The 23628-nt window shown below is 33.2% G+C and overlaps 1 protein-coding gene across 1 annotated transcript in view; it reads left to right on the top strand.

Moving 5' to 3' along the window:
- The window catches only part of LOC139482951 (TPR and ankyrin repeat-containing protein 1-like), a 32360-nt gene that overhangs the window by 6028 nt on the left and 2704 nt on the right, over window positions 1-23628 (top strand). Inside the window, exons 3-12 of the mRNA XM_071266982.1 lie at window positions 218-519; window positions 4075-4270; window positions 9919-10239; window positions 10969-11238; window positions 12056-12460; window positions 13204-13464; window positions 14410-14568; window positions 15986-16590; window positions 16918-16980; window positions 20033-20849. Of these exons, the coding sequence (XP_071123083.1) occupies window positions 218-519; window positions 4075-4270; window positions 9919-10239; window positions 10969-11238; window positions 12056-12460; window positions 13204-13464; window positions 14410-14568; window positions 15986-16590; window positions 16918-16980; window positions 20033-20758 (3308 nt within the window). The 3' untranslated portion in view covers window positions 20759-20849. The remainder of the gene's footprint in view (window positions 1-217; window positions 520-4074; window positions 4271-9918; window positions 10240-10968; window positions 11239-12055; window positions 12461-13203; window positions 13465-14409; window positions 14569-15985; window positions 16591-16917; window positions 16981-20032; window positions 20850-23628) is intronic.

Genomic DNA, 23628 nt, shown 5'->3' with positions numbered 1-23628 from the left:
TTTTTAATCGATTAATATCATGTATGCTAGACACACGTTTCGTCTACAAAAGACTCATCAGTGACGCTAGGATAAGTTTAAAAAGGTCAAATGAATCAAATGAAACTAGTAACTGGACATTTTACCAGGTTTTCTTCTTCTTTTTTTTTCCTATTTTCATGTTTAATGATTCTAATAATGAATTTCTTACCCGCAAATATTCTATTTTTACATGCAGCAGACGACAACAACGCAGAAGAAAACATGGGAGTGGATGAAATGTGTTCCTCTGCTGATCCCTTTATCCGTAGATTTTATGGTGACAAGGGGAACCAAGAGTTGTCTGCAGGGAATTATGGTGCTGCGTTACCATTATACTTAGTTGCCCTTTCTGGCTTTGATCCCAACAATGCAAAAGACTATATCGAACTCTCCAATTTGTTGAGGAATATGTCAGAATGCCACCTTCACTTGGGGAATATTAATGATGCATATAAAACTGCAAGAGATAGTTTAGAATATAATCCTTCATGTTACGGGGTGAGTACACTATCAGTATTCTGTTAAGATTAAAAGGAAGCTTTGATACAAAAGGTTTGATATATAAATTATCAATTGAAAGAGCGAATAAATTAATATTGTTATAAAAATGCTAAATGAGTACGTAATGTTTTAAAAACAAATCAATATTTTTTAATTCTACTTCTTTGATAAATTTTCATTATGTGCGTGCTTAGAATATAGCTGGACATCTAGACATCCGAAATAAAATATTGGTAAAATATTGTACTTGTTCTGTTTCGTTAGCCAGACAATACCTTTATTTCACGGCACCAGGATCGATGGGCATTATTTTTGTTAATGTGATCATTAATCAATCAACTGTTATAAAAACTAGAGGCTCTAAAGAGCCTGTGTCGCTCACCTTGGTCTATGTGAATATTAAACAAAGGACGCAGATGGATTCATGACAAAATTTTGTTTTGGTGATGGTGATGTGTTTGTACATCTTACTTTACTTTTGCTGCTTACAATTATCTCTATCTATAATGAACTTGGCCCAGTAGTTTTAGAGGAGAAGATTAGTGTAAAAGATTACTAAGATTTACGAAAAATGGTTAAAAATTGACTATAAAGGGTAATAACTCCTAAAGGGGTCAACTGACCATTTCGGTCATGGTGACTTATTTGTAGATCTTACTTTGGTGACATTTATTGCTTTTACAGTTTATCTCTATCTATAATAATATTCAAGATAATAACCCAAAACAGCAAAATTTCCTTAAAATTACCAATTCAGGGGCAGCAACCCAACAACGGGTTGTCCAATTCATCTGAAAATGTCATGGCAGATAGATCTTGACCTGATAAACAATTTTAACACTTGTCAGATTTACTTTAAATGCTTTGGTTTTCGAGTTATAAGCCAAAAACTGAATTTTACCCCTATGTTCTATTTTTAGCCATGGCGGCCATCTTGGTTGGTTGGCCGAGTCACGCCACACGTTTTTTAAACTAGATACCCCAATGATGATTGTGGCCAAGTTTGGTTTTATTTGGCCCAGTAGTTGCAGAGGAGAAGATTTTTGTAAAAGATTACTAAGATTTACGAAAAATGGTTAAACATTGACTATAAAGGGCAATAACTCCTAAAGGGGTCAACTGACCATTTTGGTCATGTTGACTTACTTGTAAATCTTACTTTGCTGAACATTATTGCTGTTTACAGTTTATCTCTATCTATAATAGTATTCAAGATAATAAACCAAAACAGTAAAATTTCCTTAAAATTACCAATTCAGGGGCAGCAACCCAACAACGGGTTGTCCTATATATCTGAAAATTTAAGGACAAATAGATCTTGACCTGATAAATAATTTTACCCCCATGTCAGATTTGCTCTAAATGCTTTGGTTTTTGAGTTATAAGCCAAATACTGCATTTTACCCCTATGTTCTATTTTTGGCCATGGCGGCCATCTTGGTTGGTTGACCGGGTCACCGGACACATTTTTTAAACAAGATACCCCAATGATGATTGTGGCCAAGGTTGGTTTTATTTGGCCCAGTAGTTTAAGAGGAGAAGATTTTTGTAAAAGATAACTAAGATTTACGAAAAATGGTTAAAAATTGACTATAAAGGGCAATAACTCCTAAAGGGGTCAACTGACCATTTTGGTCATGTTGACTTACTTGTAAATCTTACTTTGCTGAACATTATTGCTGTTTACAGTTTATCTCTATCTATAATAGTATTCAAGATAATAAACCAAAACAGTAAAATTTCCTTAAAATTACCAATTCAGGGGCAGCAACCCAACAACGGGTTGTCCTATATATCTGAAAATTTAAGGACAAATAGATCTTGACCTGATAAATAATTTTACCCCCATGTCAGATTTGCTCTAAATGCTTTGGTTTTTGAGTTATAAGCCAAATACTGCATTTTACCCCTATGTTCTATTTTTGGCCATGGCGGCCATCTTGGTTGGTTGACCGGGTCACCGGACACATTTTTTAAACTAGATACCCCAATGATGATTGTGGCCAAGTTTAGTTTTATTTGGCCCAGTAGTTTTAGAGGAGAAGATTTTTGTAAAAGATAACTAAGATTTACGAAAAATGGTTAAAAAATGACTATAATGGGCAATAACTCCTAAAGGGGTCAACTGACCATTTCAGTCATGCTGACTTATTTGTAAATCTTACTTTGCTGAACATTATTGCTGTTTACAGTTTATCTCTATCTATAATAATATTCAAGATATTAACCCGAAACGGTAAAATTTCCTTAAAATTACCAATTCAGGGGCAGCAACCCAACAACGGGTTGTCCGATATATCTGAAAATTTAAGGACTAATAGATCTTGACCTGATAAACAATTTTACCACTTGTCAGATTTACTTTAAATGCTTTGGTTTTCGAGTTATAAGCCGAAAACTGCATTTTACCCCTATGTTCTATTTTTGGCCATGGCGGCCATCTTGGTTGGTTGGCCGGGTCACGCCACACATTTTTAAACTAGATACCCCAATGATGATTGTGGCCAAGTTTGGTTTAATTTGGCCCAGTAGTTTCAGAGGAGAAGATTTTTGTAAAAGTTAACGACGACGGACGACGGACGACGGACGCCAAGTGATGAGAAAAACTCACTTGGCCCTTCGGGCCAGGTGAGCTAAAAAGTACTCTATTACGTATCTGCTTAAGGTGGCTCGGGACTATTCGACTGCGCATAATTTCACGCATGAATTGCAAAAGTATTTGTTGTAAATTCGATATAATTTTTTTTTAATATTTTGATTGATTAGAAATGTTAAATCATTATGTGACTAAAAGAATAGTTTGGTTATTACCTGAATTTTTTAGAATTTTAGAATTTTAGAATTTTTTGACCTAATACGGTATATATGGGGTCAGTAAATTCCATATGGGGATTCGAGCTTCGCTCTCACCCCATATGGAATTTACTGACCCCATATATACCGTATTAGGTCACTAGCACACTATGTAACTAATAAAACAGAACATTTCTTGTTTATCTATGCAAGACATGAACTGGTAGATAACATTTTGTTTTTCTCAACAAAATCAACCTGCTAATATTAAGGATAATTTTCGATTTTACAACATATTATACATGTACATTTGGTTATCACAGTAACCGTTGATATGGTGACTAAATCAGTTATACAGAGTGCAAAAATATCATATATATTTTTATCAATATCCAATATTTATTGATTATCGTTGATCATCTCAACGAGATTGATTTTCTTGCTTGGGCCGGTACGATGAAAGTGAGAAAATCAATCGAATTGAGATGACCAATGATAATTTGTTTATCGCTATTTTACCTATGACGACATTGTCAAATTCAGGTCAATTGCATTGTTAACTCAAGGTGCGCCTTTAGTTTCCATCGATAATTTTTCATATCACTTGACTATGCTGAGAAAGGAAATCATTATTCAGCAAGATCAAATGATTTTTTTTGTAAAACAGCGATAAAATATGTTACCATTTGCTATCATGCAAATTAAAAAAGCTTACACTAGATCTTCTATATATATATATAATACTTTCCTAAATTTCAGGCACAGTTAATATTGGGTGATGTATTTGCTGCTCAAAATAAGCACGAAGAAGCTTTTAAGAATTATTCCCATTCCCTTTCGAACTTATGTAGACAATGTTTTCATCTGTTTGGTATAGATAAGTCTATAGAGTCAAAAGTAGCAAATATCCTTAAGAAATGTTGCATCCACTATATGCATTTGGATCAATCGAAATGTGAGTATCCTTTCTAATTCATAACATATGACTGTCAAAATTGTTTCAATACCGCCCCATTTTTAAAAACGGTCTGCCAATAGCCAGTTTATAATTAATCGTTGCGGTTTGCATTTTTTAGTATTTTAGTACGGTGACCGAGTAAGGAAAAGTCGCTTATTTAAGGAGTTTAATCGTTATTCGGACTATACGGCTAAAAATCACAGTATTGGTAGTTCAAATGATAAACTTATCATTTTGACTTGTCGTCAAAAAATCGTACGGTGCAATTTTTGTAAAATGGGCGTTGAAGTATGTTTGTTTATTTGAAAGAAAAATCGAATTTGAAAAGTTTTGAGGTCTACATGTAATAGAACATTCGTAATATCATTCCTCTTATTGTATACATTGTTGTTACACCTTGTTTTAACGATTTCAAATAAATTTTAGTAAAATTAATCCGTTAATAAAGAGTTTTTGTAAAAGATTAACACTACAAATATTTTGCATTTAATAGAGTACATTACAATTCAATTTCATCACTTGTTTTTACACAAAATGTTAAATAATCCAACATTTATATGATATTTCATACCTTTATCAATCAATAATATCAAATTCATTTATCTCAGAAACAATATTTCAGCAATTCAACCCAGACACAAGTCATAACGCTCATATGACGGAGCTATTCGAATCTAATACACAGCATCTTATAGATACATATAAACAATGGGGTTTTGCTGTATTACTGACATTTAAATACTGAGATGTTTTCCTTGGGGCAGTAGCCATTTTGCTGTTTAAAAGAATATTCTAAAAGCATCAAGGGGATCAGGTGGCACTGAAGGCATAACAAATTAAAAGTCTGCGCTTTTTAGATAGACCCTAACTAGACATTTCATAGAATCCCTTGGTCATAAAATACTGGAAATGGCTAGAATTACTGCAAATAATGCAAATTCACACGAGGAACAAATCAAACAGCAATGAAATTAGATGACAAACATGTTATTATCATTGTGAACCATCTAAACGAATCATGATTAATCCCTTTGATGTGGAATCCCATCCTTAACCCTTTAGCGTTCCTACCGGTCAATTTGACCGATAAGCAAAATTTGTGGCGGAGTAGTTTGCATGAAGTTTTGTATCGTTGACAATTTTTAACGTACATATGTGGTTGTGGGCTCAAATTGAAGATCAGTATACCACCAACTTGATTTTTGGTGTCTGAAACCAACAAAATGCAATGCATCATGTCAATTTGCCCTATATTGACAAGATTTTTTTTGGGGAAAACTGTTTTATTTCTATTTTTAAATAGAATATTTTCACAAAATGTCACAAGACAAATTGTTGCTGTTTTTTGTTTTAAAATGACAATTTTGATAACTGTGCCGTGATCATTTACAAGAATACTATCAAAACTGTAAGTAAAACTCATACACATACAAAAAATCTGATTCATAGAGTATCAACACTGAAACAAACTCAAATTACAAGGAATTTTCATGTTTTGTTTTGTCAGTTTTTATAGCAAAAGAGATGAGAACATCCAAAATGTGTTAAAAATTGTTAGCCAAGTCGAAATAGCAATAACAAATCTTTGTTTCTTTAGTGTCTGGTTATGAGGGTGTTGGATATCGTATCGCTAAGGTATAGAAATAGTGACATATAGACGAAAAAACGAACATTTCTGAATAACTTTCTTACAAATTTGCTTCAAAAAATAATAATTTTCAAAAAATAGCTTCTTAAGAAAACGAAGTTTGATTATGTTCTCCCAACATTAATTTCTAGTCTTACAGAGAAGGTGACTTATATGCTTAAATTTCATAAGCTTTCCAATGGTTTCTGTGGCTCAGTGGAAAGATGCACAGTCTAACACCCGGATGATCGCGGGTTCAAACCTCACTGCCGGAGGATGAAAAAATTAATTCCTACATTAAATGTAACTTAAGTTAACTTTACTTTCAATTTCAATTAAGACAACTGAAATACATGATTTACATCAAAAAGAAAAATCCCCCCCCCTTTTTCTCCCCTCTCTGTTTTTGTTACATTCTTAGCCTGGGCACTCAAAAATACCAGATTTTCATTCAATATTTACTCAAAATTCTATCCTAAAGTCTTATTCTGTAAGCAGTTATGAATAGAACATCTTTAACATAAACTTGGGCCATTTATTTGACTATGACAAATATTCTCAAAAAAATCCACTATTTTTCGGTGTTTCGAGTCTTGATATTTCTACCAATCAGACAAGTTTTGCATCTTTCTGTATAAAGTTTTCACCGATAACGTTTCCGAAAGTCTTCTTGCATTAATTTAACACTAAAACTATGTTCTATTTTTGTCACTAAATGTCTGTAAAACCGCTTTTCCGCTTGAATTGTACATTTTTGTCACTTTAATTCAGCATGTCACGTGACTTTTGAGGGATATCACGTGACCAACGTAAGAAATTATTTTCCTTAAATCAAGTTTTCCTGAAACCTTGGTCAATTATCTATCAGATGAGTCTAACTTGTCCTTTGAGTGAGCTTTTTATCGAAATGTGCAATTGATTGAAAACAGATATCCTTTATTCGGGAAGAAAAGGTAAAAAATCCTTGAATGTTAAAGGGTTAATGTCCTATCAATATCTCTTCTGAAATTCATGTTACTAAAGATATCCAAGAGTCTTTGCTCCATGTGCTCACCGCTGTCGATAAAGGCTTGAATATGTCTAGACTTTTCATCACTAGTTCTCTTTCTTTAGTCAAGGAGTTTATATAGTCCTATATCAAAGTCAAAACTAATAACGTTTGAAAACATGACCACAAAAACAAACCTTAAATGTAAATCGGAGGAAATAATTCCTGGTCAAATAATTCAAGAACTTGTATTAAGACGGGCATTGATTTTGGCAAACTGTAAAGATGATGCTCGAATAGAACATGTACTGTCGCAACCTGTAGGTCCCCTTCCAATTTCCCTTTTTATGATGACGGCACCACGGGAAAATCATGCAAGTCTGATTTGGTGAAGCAATTATAATCTTAAGTCTATTGTGCACTTTCCCAACCTTCCATTGTACCATCACTCAAAACTTAAATCAGAGATGGTTCAATGTATTGATGTTAATAAAAGTAGAACATTTGGTGATCTTGCAGCTGATTATTAAAAAAATATGTCTCAATGGTTTTCTGTAGCGCACACAGATGTTGTTGACCGCTACACCATAAACAACTCTATAAAGTCTGCTGAAAGGAAACGCAGGTCGCACAAAGACTACAGCTTCCATTAAAGTGTATCAGATTATTGAAGGGAGACGTATTCCTGACTGGAAGAAGTTTCGTTCTGTTACAGAACTCCTTAATTATTTTGGTGGTTTTATTCTTCAAAACTTTGACAAATCCCCTATGATTCCACCTGATTGTGAGCTTTACTTAGCCGGAATATTGTAAATCCCGAAATTGTGAAAGTTGTGTATACCAACACTGTTAATGACTGTCGTCACTTGTTTAGCACTCAAGATGAGTTCGATATTCGTATGATTCTCCATGCCTCAAACTTGAACACGAAGATTAGAGAAAGGGAAAAGAAAAATTATGCGGACCTCTGTGAATACTACAAACATGTGTCACATACTAGCGAGTTGTGGGTGCAGATAGGGAACATACGCATTGTAAAGGAAGGGCGAAGATTGTTACCCATTCACCAACTATGTGCCTGTCTTTCCTCAACAATTTGCCTGCTATAAATGCATTTAGCGGATGCGACATTACTCCGTCTGTGTTTGGAGTAAGTAAACAAACTGTCTACAAGACTTTGAAGGACAGTGGTTTGCAGAGCTTCGGTAATATTGACAAAGATGAAGTCCTTGTTTGGGCATGAACATTAATTTCAAAGCTTTATGAGCAGAAAAATCTGTTTAAATCATTCCATCATGATATATTTATTTATACAATGCACGTCAAGCTTGCCACCAGTAAAGATGTAAGTTTAGTCAGTTAACCTCTCTGTAAAGCGGCACTGAAACAGCATATTTTATGTGTTTATCGTTTCAAACTGAAATTTGAACCGCATTACATTTTGCTAAACGCCTTCCGTCATCTTTAGTATACTGTTGGCGAGAGTTAAATGATTTATTAAACCCCGTGTTTCCATGTAAGAAACAATCTTCATGTAAAAAGTCATGTGTATGTTCACAATAAAACATTGTATGTTTGGAGCATTGCTCCTGTTACAGGTCAGAATTATGTTCCTTGACAGATGCTGTGTGGATCTTTTTGATTGGATTTTTAATTTTAACTATTTTTGAGGTATTGAGTGGTTTTGAGTTTTGGTTTATTACACGAATAAGCTTTTGCAAAATACGCTTTAGACGAAACGCGTGTCTGGCGTACTAAATTATAATCCTGGTACCTTTGATAACTATTTCATAATAGGCTTCAGGTAAAAATAATATTTATCATTTATTGATGAGGTTGAATGTCAGCCGGTAAGGTAACTACTGTAACTGAAACAGAATATATGTTGATTTTGTATAAAAGAAAAAGTGTTTGAAAAACGCCAATTTTCAGAATAAATCTATAATAATAAATTTTTTTTTCTACATTTTGCAAGATAATTCATTGCTAATTGATTGGAAAAATGTCTGTATCTGAAATTTAACCTAAATTGTTGTATATATCTGAAAATTTTGAAAATATGAAAGAAAAAAAATATAATAACAGAATTTGATCTTTGACCTTAATTTATGCAAAACTGTTACCACATTTCTTTTTGACGACATCGATATTTCAAAAGTACTCATTTTTCCGAATCCAATGATATATAATATAGCCATATAGTATGTTTGACGATTAAATCTAAAAAATACAGTGTGTGGTCACCGTACTATTTGTTTTGCAATGTAATATAAAAAAAAGGCGAATGATACTAAAATGAACATTCAAAATCATAAGTTGAAAATAAAGTGATAACACCATGGAAAAAAAGACAAAAGAAGTATACGAATCACAACATAGAATACTAAATACTGAGCTACTGAAAGGATGCAATCAAAGTAAAATATATATAGATGTATTGTACATGCATTATCAAGAAAATGTGAAATTACCAAAATAAATCCCAAATGACAGGTGATGCATGAAATAAGCAACATCGGTTGTTGGCGCGTAAGTTAATCATGCTTCTCATAATTAAATATAGTAATCTGTGAAAAAAATGTATAACTTTCATATGAAAACAAATTTAACAGAAGTAATCATACAAAAAAGGCTGCAATAAAAGAAAATGTTTGACTAAGATTTATTTCACCAGTTTGAAAGCAAAGAGAGAATGTGCTATAATGCCACTTTTTACTCATTGATTCAAAAGTGTATTTAAAAACTAGATGAAAGTAGTCTATTTCAAACAGGTCATCAATAAAAAAAAGTTTAAAAACAAATACCGAACTCTTTGGCAACTTCAAAAAGGGGAAGTCCATGAAAGTTGACAAAAACAAGCAGTATCAATAAACAGGACAAGTGACCAACAACTGTCCTGTTCCTGGCTAGTACATGCACTTTCCGAAACAATGTGGTGGGTTAAACTTGGTTTTATAGTAAGCTAAAACTCCTACTTGTATGAAATAATGATATTGTTTTCTTGTATCAAATACAATTTTTATCTTATAGATCCAAGTGATATTCAACAGGCATTGGGTATACCTATCATGTACAATGTATGGATAGATGTCTTATACGGTTTTATGGTAGAAAAGAATAAAAATGCAGTCATATTTGTGGACACTGTAATGTCGTATGCAGAGAAACATGGAACAACGATGAAGAAGTTTAGTCTCCGCCCTCTTTGTGATATGAGTTTTATACAGTGTTGTCCTCAATGTGTTTCTTTTATCTTTTCCCTTATAAATTATGGTTGCGATTACACACAATTATCATTCGAGGAAGGAGATACATTTATTCATGCAGCTGTGGAAATGGCATTAGCAACAGGTATACAAAAATAGCTATAGCATTTAATGCATTTTCAATGAATTATTGACATAGCATAAGAATGGGTAGAAGATTATTCTAATTTTGAATCTTTTCTTTACGTTGTCAGTCCGCCCGTCAAATATTTTTTCTACATTTTCAAAGGAATACCAAATCAAGGCGTGCTTCTACATAACATAAAGCTTCGTTTGAGCATGTTTTACAATGTAAAGTGTTTTCTCATTCATCACTAATGAGCTTCATGCTTATTGAATACTAAGTACTTTTAAAGGAAAATTAGTATTATTATCATTAGTGTGTCATAGCTCACAGCTCAGTCAATATTAATACCAAATATTGACTAGCCATGATGTGTCACTAGTGGAAAAAGATCCGCCTATCCAACAGCACCTGATTTCACTCACGGATTTGGTGAAATATTTTGTGCGTCTAAATAATTAGTTTTCATTGTAATTTTGTTGTATAGATTTTTGTTTGAATTGCTGTTATATTTCTTTTGGTACTGTCGGGCTTTCTTTGACGTATGATGTTTGCATTGTCCCCTTTCTTTATGACTAAAAACATTGAAGTCTTCAACACTAGTTCATTTGTAACTTACTTCTCACATTGACATACTATCATGTTAGTGTATTTATCAACACAGCAAAAGCATATCCAACTGGAAACTCAAGTTTACCAAAGACCACAATGCCTAGATATGCCATTAATTGAGATTTTTTTTCTTTTTAGGAGATATCAGTGTTCTTAGATTCATTTGTCACGAAATCAAAAGAAAAAAACATTCTATATTTCTTTGCGACAGTTCTGGTAACACAGCGCTTCATTTAGCTACTAAACAAAAAACTAGGTATTACAACTGTAAGGTTGATGTTATAAAAATGCTTCTTGGAGCCGGAATCAATCCGCTTTTAAAAAACAATGACAAGAAAATTGCCTTCGAGTTGCTGCTTGAAGATGAAAAGAGATCTATACAGCTTCTCCAAAAATACAACCCACCAGGTATTAAAATATACAGCATTTTTAAGATAATATAAGCACGCAAGTAAAAAACGGAATTTTAACAATAAACATTGTTTAAATGTCAGTTTATTTTCAATTTATGAGTTTGACTGTCCCTCTGGTATCTTTCGTTCCTCTTTAACTTTGATATTGAAGGGAAAATGAGAATGAAATATACATGTTTTTAAATATCGATTATGAAAACGTGGAAAGGCATTTTTGACAGGTATTAATCTTAGCATGAAAACAGCAGATAGTCTTTAACATACTTGCAAAGCATCAGTTATTAAAGCAAAAAATGTCGAAGCAAAAATAAACGGACAAAGATTGAAGTTCAAGTAAATTTATGTTCACTATTTTTCACCTAAGCTTTGCTCACTTCATGTTCTACAAGCAAGTCAAGGACATTAAATAGTGCGTGAAAGTTACCGAAAGCGCAGTATTATAAAATAATTTTCGTTTATAAATATATATAAAGGCAACAGCAGTATACCGGTGTTCAAAAGTCATAAATCGATTGACGGGGGAAAAAATCGGGCTTGCACACTAAAATCAAGAGAATTACATCAACAATGAGAGGAAAACAAAGGAACAACAGGAACACCGAAGTGCAACAAAAACAAACGCCAACACACATTAAATCGAACTATTTGATCACAACTACCATATTCCTGACTTGGTACAGGACATTTTAAGAAATGATGATGGGTTGAACATGGTTTAATGGCATGCCAAACCTCCCGCTTTATAACTTTTGCACATCATTAAATCTTCTTAAATGTAGTTAAAAGTCGAGAATCATTTACAGTAATTATAGTTACAGTATTACCATGCAGAAAAGGGAGAAGTGTTCAAGAAAAACAACAGATTGGTATGAAAGGGGATGTAACGAAGGAAAAAGACGAATCAAATATGAGAATTTTGGAAAGTACACCAAGAGAAAAACAAACTAATCAACTAGGAGCAAAGAAAAAAGAGAAAGTCGTCGACAAAACAAATTTAGAAAGAGAACATAACCAAACACATTTGCTGGAGGATAAATGTCATGGGTGTCGAGACAAGTTTATCAAATTTCAAAAGGCTATACTGGAGGATTCAACCACGTCTTTGGTGGAACTTTCAAGACTAATCAAATTAAAACACAAGGGCCCAATCCACAAAGAAATTACCCAAAACTCAATCAAACTTATAACCGATTTTCTCGCAGAATCAGAAGTGAATGGTAAGTCGAAATGATAGAACTTGGTATTCATTGGATTAGACACATACTTTCTAACATATTCATCTCCTCAGTTTACAATGCTTCGGCCATGGTTTAAATGCTCTATTTCAATTCTATGGTTTCAGCTTTTTAGTGTGTCAAAATTACGAAGTTTACGAAAAGATTAAGTAGCAGCTGCTCAAGACAGGTTGACTGGTTTCAATGCTCTGTTCTGAACATTGGTATAGATCAATTAACGTGTACATTAAAACCGATAGCATATGTTTGAGTTATTCACTTGTCAATGAGTCTTTTTTTGTTTATGATTTTTTTTATGATGCTGGCCTAAGGGAAGATTAGTTTTATAACTAATTGTGTAACCCTCTTAAGATAAAGTATTGTTGTTGTTGTTGTTGTTGTTATAAGAGTCAAGATGTGATTTCAAAGATTTTTATTTTATAGTAATGTATTTTAACCATTTGTCAATGCATAGAAGTGGCTTTTAAATTTAGTTTTTCTACGACAATATTCAAAGTTTGTATTTTGGGGTTGGGATAAAGATATCTAATCTATTACAAATACTTTGCTAAAAGAGACCTTAAACAAACAAAACATGCAAATGATTTCCTGGAAAGAACTTATGTACGATATCCAATAAAATTGAGAAAAGAATATAATACAGATACACAATATATAAATCTATTAGTTTCATGTGTAAAAAAAAGAACAAAAAACTATGATATGAATATCAATATTTCTTTCAGATATTCCACCAGAATTATGCCGAATATCACAAAAACTATTCAATCGGATCATTGACGATTTAAAACATCAACAGAAATGGTTACCGGTTTGTAAACTTGCCGTGATACATTCAAAAGTTCACGGAGAAAACCAGTATTCTGGGTTTGCAGCTGGCATTCCACTGGATATAGTATTATATCATCTTACAGAGAATAATTTTTCACGAAAAGCTATAGAAATCATTGACTGGTTCTTTCATAATGGCGGAACAGTAGCAGACGGTAATTACCACTATTAAAGATTTGTTCTAAATACGCCTTTGAAAACAATGTCACAATCAGTAATATTTAATTTTGAACGACATAAGTCAGGTCTTTGATTTATTGGTTGATTGTGCATTTCCCGAAATATAGAAACTATATGTATGTTAAGGATTTTACTTTATTGAGCAACAGCAATTGTGCACGGTCCTTGTCACTATCTTCTCAAATGCATGATTGAATTTGTCTATTCACATCATCTAGCATGATACAGAATGGCAATATCCCATTTATCTTGAATTGATTCACGATATAACAAAGTTGTTAATTTAGGTCTTAGTGATATTCACAACCATATACTGGATAAACCAAGAACTAAACTTCGAAAAGGCAACACGGGTTCAATAAAATAAAGCATCTTGGAATTATTACTAAAAGTAGATGCTGTGCACAAAGAACTAATAAATGTACTTCCTGTATCTTCTTCCATATATGTCATCATTTCTTTGTGCCTTGAGTGTGGAGAAACATTTTCAATAAATATCACTTTTTTATTTTTTTTAACAGTCGTAGTAATCAACAGCTTAGTAGTCAGTGTTTCGGTACTGATATGATTCATAACAAATCTTTTAAATCCTCCGTTGATAATGTTTTATATTAAAAAGAAGCTTAGGTTGCAACTCCCGCAGACAAAGTTGACCTTAGAGTAATTTTGGTTGTAAAGCTCTTTAACTGTTTTGGATCTTGTTCAATTGTGGCTTTCAAATATCCGGCTTTGAGCGTTCCTGGTGAAGGTAAATCCAGAAAAGCATTTCGTATACATAATATTAGTATTGTGTTGTTTTCATTTCATAAATACACAATGCTTTAACAAACTAATTTGAACAAGACAGCAAATTTTAATCTATCAGTCACTATATTTGATTGCATACATATATAAGTTTTGACATTGATTTTCTTTCTTAGGAGGCAGAAAATGTATTAAAATTTTTACTGAAAGGAAGCACTATCAGTTAATAGAAACTTTAGTCTGCATTAATGAATGCGACCCTCGACATTTAAGCATATACTCTGGCGATACACCGATCCATGCAGCCTTAGATATAGCTGTACAGATTGATCAAGGTATTGTATAGTAAAATACATTTAACATAAAAAAAAAAATTAAAAAAAAGAGGTTAGCGATCTATATTATTTTTTGACGTTTTTTTTTATAATTTTTTTATTGACGAAAGTCTTTTTCTTCATTAAGTCTAATAAGAAGTCTAAATACTCTTACTCCACAAGATGTAAAGTAAACTATGTATGTACTTCATAATTGAGTTAAAGATTTAGTTTAGAATGAATTGAAGACGTGTAAAAATTTGTTTTCTTCCAAAAAAAGAGAGGAGAAAGATATAGGAGGGATATACAAACTCTTAAATGAAAAATAAACTGACAATGCCATGGACAAAAAACAAAAACAAAACGACAAATTATAGTATACAAAACAAAACATAGAAAACAAAAAAGACTGTGCAAAACAAACCGCATTAAAACAAGCTGGTGGTCTAAATTGTTCCCTAAAGATAAGTTAGCAGATACTGCTCCACAGGCAACTATAATAAATGAATGAAATAATTCCCCAAAAGAACTACTGTGGATTCATTATTATTCGTTGGATACCAATTTTTGTAGATTTCGTGGGTACAAAACAATCATGAATTTAAATGTTCAACGAAATACTTTCAATTAGGTTGTATGCAGACTTGGCAGAACCATGAAATCACATATACACGAAAAGACAAGTTTTCAGCAATCCACGAAAATTGGTACACATGAAAATAAGTGAATCCACAGTATGATATCAAACTGCATTACTGCGATAGAGACATGTACCATATTTTATACACAATTTGTTTGCAGCTGTTCAAATGGGTAAAACAAACATTGAAAGGAATTCCATGTATGTTCACAGAAAAGCTAAATTGAGAAATAATCAACTCTTTGCTTGCCAGGAAAACTTTTAATTAAAAAAAATGTTATTATAAATCCTCATATCATTTAAACTATTTAAACCTGTATGCACTACTTTTGTAGTGATTCATTTTATTTATGATTATCAAAAATAATCAAAACCTTACTAGCGTACGCTCTACTTTTGTCGAAACGGGAGCTAATGTGTTGTCTTTTATACTCAAAAAGTGAAGTTTTAATAGATTCTGAACATATGACTATGCCATCGCTAGAAAACTTATAATTATAAAGTATATGCATTTTAGTTCAGAAATGAGTTGATAACTTGACAGAAATTGACAAAAGTACAACGTTGAACTTGAATGAATTTGGTTCTGTTTGTGTTCTTTTGATTATATAGCGTATAAATAATGTTGTATATGTATAGTAGTCTTATTTTTTAGTTAAAAGTTGCTGGTGATGGTAAAATCCAGAAAAGCGCTGAATGGCTGAAGTGTTATTTATATTTACGGGACCAATCGTTATGAATTATTATTATTAATGTTATAATGTATATGTATACACTTTACTTTAATATTTCTTTCAGATGATTTATCAATTTTCAAGAAGTGTATGGAATTGTATGACAAAAATTCTATACGATATAGATATTTGAACCCTGAACGACGTGATGAAAATGGTGATACATTGTACCACTTAATTGCAAAACACAGTTTAAGCAAAACAACTCAAAAGTTAGCTGATATTCTACAAAAGAGGCAAGTTCGGTATAAAATTCAAAACAAAGAAGGAAAATATCCTCATGATTATGTAAAAGTAGATGACCCACGATCAAAAATCTTTCAGAAAGCAATTGAGTATGAAACCAACACTTTGAGGAAATCACAAAAACTGTGTAAAACCATAGATATGCATAAAACACTTAGCGCAAGTGTTGTGACAAATTTAAATACTGAAACTATAAGAACAAAATCAAATACCAGTGATTACAAGGAGATCAATACACCAGACGACAAGGCAGAAAATGACAAACTGGTAGTAGCTAAACTCGATATAAAAATTGAAGAAGAACCAGAGGTTAAAGAATCAAATCTCTCACAGATAATACAGATGATAAAAAGTTTGGAGAGTAAACAAAAACCAATAGTAGAAATAGATGACCAGGATGGAACCGAGCACAACCATTCACATGTAAGTCGGCAGTATATTGATCTTGACATCACATGGCTGCAAATAATCCATCGCACGTCCTTTCATCTAAGCATTGTATCATAAAAACTCGATTACTTTTTCCTTAAATGATAATTTATATGTTTCGTCAAAAAGGTTTTAATTTTTTGACGATTTGATTATTAAAAATTATTCAGATTAAATTTATGAATTTGATCCATAACACATTAGGCAAAATAAGCATGAGCATTTACAAGATGCACACGTTTTACAACTTTGTTACAAATTACAAAAATGCCAAAATAATTAATGCTAATTAATTGCACGGTGAAAATTGGGATATTTCAGGAATCAGGTCATGGGGATGAACTCGTAAGGAAAAAGGTGAATTCAGATGATTCTCAATTTGATGTAAGTGCCTAAAAATAATGTCTTTACATATTTCAGTATGTGTTCCTTACGAAATTAAGTGTATATAGCATTTGCACGTATTATTTCATTGGCTATACCAAACTTCCTTCCGGAAAATCTGTTATGCCCGCGTCACACTGTCCCGATTTTTGCGCCGATGGCAACACGATTATGGAAATGTTCAAAATCGGGACTGATCGTATCCAGATCGGGCTATTCGTAGTGCCATAGTTAACCATCGTAGAACCATCGGCCACTTTTTCTAGCCTTCGGGGACAACTTCGGGAAGGGTTCTAAATTTTTTAACATGTTAAAAAATCCCCGAAGGTGCGTCCGATGTTGAGGGTTCGTATTGAGTTCGTATCACCATCCTCACCATCGTAATGTCACCGGGAATGCATCTTTGAACATCGTATTCCATTCGTGTTTCCATCGTTTCCATCGGGCAGTTTTGACATTACGATGTCTACACGAATGAATCACGAAGTTACCCGAAGGTCTTACGATGGCAACACGACTTCGTGAAGACCTCGTAATCCCGTCGTGTTGCCATCGAATAAAAGTACGAAGGCGACAAGATGGAACTACGACAGCAATAAATCCAGCTTAATGTAAGTTAATTTTCGCGCTAAAATACATTTAAAGTGCCATGCGCGATATGCACTGGTCAGTTTAATACGACAGTTAAGAAAGACGTTCACAAAGCATGGAGCTTATATCATATGATTCTATGAGAACAAGAAAGGCGACAGCGTTTTTTCTATTAATTCAAATGGAACAAGAAGAGCAGCTATTACAGGCTCAGGATTTACTTTAACAAGTAAAATATTATTTTTCGTCAATTTTTCATATCAAGTAACATAACGAAAACCATAAACGCGCCTCGTACACCAACACTGCAGGCACACGTATATAGGGAAACCAACTTTTTCTTCATTATTCTGATTTTTTATATATCGTCTGAGTTGTTGTCCCACGAATGTTTACTCCATAAACATTTTGTTTTCTATATTTTATATTTTGCCGCATTTGTTGCTTTCCCCACATCCTTCCTTTTGTCTATATTATTATGATATTCTCCTGGAAAGAGCTCTTTTTGAACAAAAGGGATCAACGAACCCATTACCTTACCTTTTAGATAGATCAGTTAACATGGGCATAATTATGGGTGATTATTCAGACTAGTGCACACATTTTACAGTTCAAACAAGGCAATGCCGAGCGTGGCACCACCTCGTATATAACATATTGGGGACAAATATGGACACTATATTTGTATATGACACATGCAGAAAATGGTAAATTAATATGCATATTTGATACATAAACTATTTTTTTAGAAATCAACCAAAACAATCAGTAACTGGAAATACCTTTAATTTTGTCTTTAGAACCAGCAGGTAAAAAAATGAGCAACCAATTTCCTGTGTATTATTCTATTTTAAGGAGAAAAAACAAGTCCATCTGCATGACCTTGACCTTTGGCCTTGAACGTAAAAAATGTCAGATCATTACAAGGAGAAACAATATACCAAATGTGGTTAAAATCTTTTGAAGCATATTGGTTTTAGAGTGTCCACAACTTCAGGGTGATATTACCTTGTATTACAACTGCCACTGTGACCTTGACCTTTGAACTTTAAAGTCAATAGCGCTTAAGATATTCTAAACGAGTAACACCATACCAAGTTTTGAGCATTTTGGTTCTAGAGTGTCCATAACAATTTTATCTACACGCAACTTACATGTAGTAGGCGAGGGGATAATAAACTAAGTTTTATAAGAATTAGACAAAAAGACAGATTTCCCGCCTATAATTTAAATGCATCGTAAGCTGTACACGACGTCTTTTAGACATCGTATGGCCATCGCGCCATCATCGTAATCTATCGTGTAGTCTTCGTAATCTATCGTGTAGCCTTCAACTGAGATATGAAGCTTAAATACCCGTCTTCGGTTAACCTTCGTATGTCCATCTTTTGCTATCGTATATAATTTAGGCACCATCGTATAGACTTCGTTATTCATCGTACTTGCTTTGGTCACTTTTTGATATTTTAACGAGATCGGGACCAACTTCGTACGAACTTACAATTTTCGCATTCGGGTGTCCATCGTATATAAAAATCGGGACAGTGTGACGCGGGCATAAGGATTAACAAAATTCAGATACGTAGAAAGTATTGAGTATAAGGAAAGTTTGGCGTTCGCAAACATTTGAGATATAAACATTCCATGTGTTTCTATGACAAAAGAGGGACGAAAGATACCAAAGGGACAGTCAAACTCATAAATCTAAAACAAACTGACAACGCCATGGCTAAAAATGAAAAAGACAAACAGAAAAACAATAGTAAACATGACACAACATAGAAAACTAAAGAATAAACAACACGAACCCCACCAAAAACTAGGGGTGATCTCAGGTGCTCCGGAAGGGTAAGCAGATCCTTCTCCACATGTGGCACCCGTCGTGTTGCTTATGTGATATGACAAGTCAGTCGCCTTTAATTTAGTGATATTCATGCGTTTCTAGTATTTCTCGTTGGAATTATTTTACGTGTTGTCATGTCGGGACCTGTCACAGCTTACGTAACAGCTGTTGAGAATATATGCAAATGTTAACGTTATGTTTCCTGTATTCTCGTCTTTGTTTACATATTTTCACTGATCACAAGCACCAGTCAGGACCGAAACACCAGCACAGAACGGTTTTTCGCAGGACAACCTTACCCAACGTGGTGTATGTGTGATCTTTTTTTATGACATGATAATTTTAAAGCTCCTTCGTTTGACGATTCTTATTGCCTATTCTTACATTTTTACATTTATAATAGATATACTGAGACTGGTTATGCGTGGCATTATTTTTATATTGCCTTCATTACGGATACAAAATTGTACTTATAGGAACTTAAACACTTCAAGTGATCCATTTAACAGTTGACATGTAGGGATATACATAAGGGCATTGTGAGCATAAATCCTTATTTTCATGTAACATATGAATATTGTCTGAGATTATACATAAACTTCTTTTCTGCTTTTTTAGATCACCCGTGAAATGTTTCAAGATCCAGTATGGGAGATGGCATATACTTATGACTTTCGGAAGTGTATGAGGGACACTCATATTATGCCAGCTATTAAGAAAAGGATACAAGAAACAATAAAGAGTCTTGTGTCTGGACAATGGACAAACGTTCTTTGTAAAAAATTACATACAAGTTCCAAACAAATTGACCTGTACGAGGCAAAACTTAGTAAAGGTAGCAGACTAATCTGGGAAGTTGCGATCGCATTTTCACCACGACTAACCAACGACAATAATCCTTTATACACCCAAGTAATTATACTTTGGGATGTTGTCATGGAACATAAAAATATACACAAGTCGGTGGAAAGAATTGTTAAGTGTTATGAAAAAGGATCAAAAAGTTTAATTAAGAAAAAATTACAAATTAATAAGAATGATTTCGATAATACTTCTGTGAAACATCCTAGTATTTATGAGCCTGCTTGTGAGGGAAGTGCTCCATCACAAATAATAAATCTGTATCCTCCAGCAAATTCGAATGACAATGAATACACTACAATAAAGTTCTATACGTTTTCATCAAATGTTGCCTTTTCAATTTTACATGAACGTAAGGGGGAATTTCCCTTCCGAGTTACAGATTTGGAATATTACATCATTAACTTGCCATTTACCGCACCATTAGTAGTTATTGGTCGCAATGGCACAGGAAAAACAACTTGCTGTATATATCGTCTTTAGTATCGGTTTCAACAGTATTGGTCTAATCAAAACCTAGACAACAAAACCTCAAAAGATGCAGAAATAGTGGAAAATAGTGAACGTCATAAAGGCAAGTCTAATATTTGAATATAATACTTTTTTATCTCCTTCCAGACTCTGCATTACTAAAAGCATAAGATAGGTAAAATCAATCATCAAACAGGACTCTAGTGCACCAAAGTCGCCAGTACCCGTGTTAGTCTGAGTTTCAACTTCTTTGTATACGGTATAGCGGGTTGTTTTGCGCGGGTGTAAAATTTCGAGATATACAAAAATTTGGCGGTTTTCATTTTTGGCGTATTTTTTTATCTGAATTAAATGTTTTGGTGGATACTGAAATGATTGTAGTTAAAAAGTTGTAAAATTTTACAAACAATGGTCTACTGTTATGGTTAAATTATTGTAATTCAAGTTATTGTGTCGCCCGCATGACGTCTTACTTATTGATTATGTTTTTGATACAGTTAATCAATAGAATACCGGTACATAGTTATTAGTCACAGGTGTACAAACTTCTTGTAAATGTTACAGTTGATAAGTTACGAAATTGACCGAACCTTTGATGTACTAATTAAATTACAAAATTATCATGAGCGATTTTTAACTTTTATTAAACTGGACACTTATTAATAAGAAAAAAATACCTGACAGCGTACCTTACACTCTTGTATTATTATTTGGGCGTATGACATTTGCGCCGATTTTGAAAATTTTCATTCTTTCATTTGCACCGATTTCATTTTTTCATTTGCGCCGATTTTATATTTGCTCGTAATTAGATTTACAGGTAAGTTAATACTTGTACATATACTGTACTACACCATTGATAAAATCTGGTTATCATTGTTATTCATTTATGTTTAAATTACTTTTGATTCATATTGTTGTGGAACTTCGTTGTAACATGATGAACATATTACACACTGAATGAGCCGAGAAGTCAATTCTTTAGTCATCGAGGGCCATACATATCGGAAGGTTAGTGTCCTGAAACATAACAACATATCTTACAAATGTACCATCAATCGTGTAAAGCCAAAGTCACCACGGATTCTAGGGTCAAAACACTGATCGAGCATAAACATGTGGCAGATGTCAGAAAGACAGAGGTTAAAGAACTACGGGTACTGTCAAGGAAAAAGTCTGGAGGTGTATCTTTTAGATCTTCTTCCATCTCCCCGTAGTGAGCAGGAGACAACAGTTTTCCCGTTTGAATGGTTTTACACTAGTAATTTTGGGGCTCTTTATAGATTGTTTTTCGGTGTGAGCCAATGCTCTGTGTTGAAGGCCGTACATTGACCTATAATGGTTTACTTTTATAAATTATTATTTGGATGGAGAGTTGTCTCATTGGCACTTACACCACATCTTCCTATATCTATGTTATGATTGACAATTCATTACATTTATACAAATGGCTAATGGAAGAGGTATAAAATGATAAAATAAAAATTACATGACTTGGATGGAGAGTTCTCTCATACCCTATCTTCTTATATCTATCCACCTGTAATTTACCTGTAAAAAAATCGTCGCAAATGAAAAAAAATCGGCGCAAATGAAAAAAATAATCGGTGCAAATGAAAGAAAAAATCGGCGCAAATGAAATGCAGATCGGCGCAAATGCAAAACGCCGTATTATTTAACCAATAAACTAATTAACACCTGAAAGCCAGTGAATATTGCTTTTTGGCATTTATGTTGTTTCAATTATCTTAAACCGTTATTGATCCGTCGAATGGGAAAAATGGATATTTTACAAAACGCTTTAGCTACTAGAAAGTATCGTAGGTATGCTTAAATTTTCGCTGAATTTATTTTCGCGATTTCCCTTGATCCGCCAAAATAAGCGAAAAATAAATACGCCGCGAAAATAAACCACTATACGGTATTCTATTTTTTTTTATGTATATGGCAGTATGTATGGGGAACCAATTCCTTCAGGTGAAGTTGATCTGTATGATTTTGTCTGTTTTCTGTAAGATTTTTTATTTTTTTTGCTTCAAACATTTCACGTATTTTATTATCTCATTTTTTCTCTTTGCAATTCGGATGAAGGTTATTTTAAAAATAAGTCAAATTCGGCAAAATTTACCTTTCATGATTAGGAGATTGTTTGAAATATAAGAACTGGAACAGGAAGGACTATTTGTAACACTTTTTTGGAACAGCTGTTTCAATCTTGAATACAACAGGTTGCGTAGTTTAATGTGGCAGTGGTATTATTTATGTTACGAACTATTATCAGAATATTGTTTGTTATATCAACAGTTATATCTTACCTATCTTAAATTTTCATTGTTCACTGGGGTAAAGCTGATGACCGTAACTGCATTCACGGTCATCCCAAGATGTCGGATATAAAATTAGGTCAGTATCTGTATTGTCTGTTACAGTGTTTCTATATCATTTTCTTTACAAAGTATACATTGATACGATGAAAATTTATAAAAGATTCACACAGAAATCACAAGTTACTACTGAAAAATGTTCAGAAAACACGAAATTCAATTTGAAAAAATCGCAAAGATGTCCGTAAATCATAATAAAAATATTTTCAAGATGACCGTAACATAAAACAAGGATGACCATGATTGGTAAACAGATGACCGTAACTTGTAAAAGATGACCGTAATTTGTAAAGATTGACTGTAATTTATAAAGGATGATCGTAACTTTTAAATGATGACCCTCAATTCTAAGAATATCCGTATTTCCGTTCATAGCTTTTTGTTGTGTTTGTCTCAATAGGGGCTTAGTTAGCGGATATAAACATGTTTCATCAATTTATTTTCAACTATTTGCCGTATTTTGAGTTCATGACAATAAATAAATTGCAAATTTCTCGT

The sequence above is a fragment of the Mytilus edulis genome, chromosome 1 (genome assembly GCF_963676685.1).
Source record: "Mytilus edulis chromosome 1, xbMytEdul2.2, whole genome shotgun sequence".
NCBI lineage: Eukaryota > Metazoa > Mollusca > Bivalvia > Mytilida > Mytilidae > Mytilus > Mytilus edulis.
The sequence above is the reverse complement of the archived record's forward strand: the minus strand, read 5'-3'. Positions and strand labels throughout refer to the sequence as shown.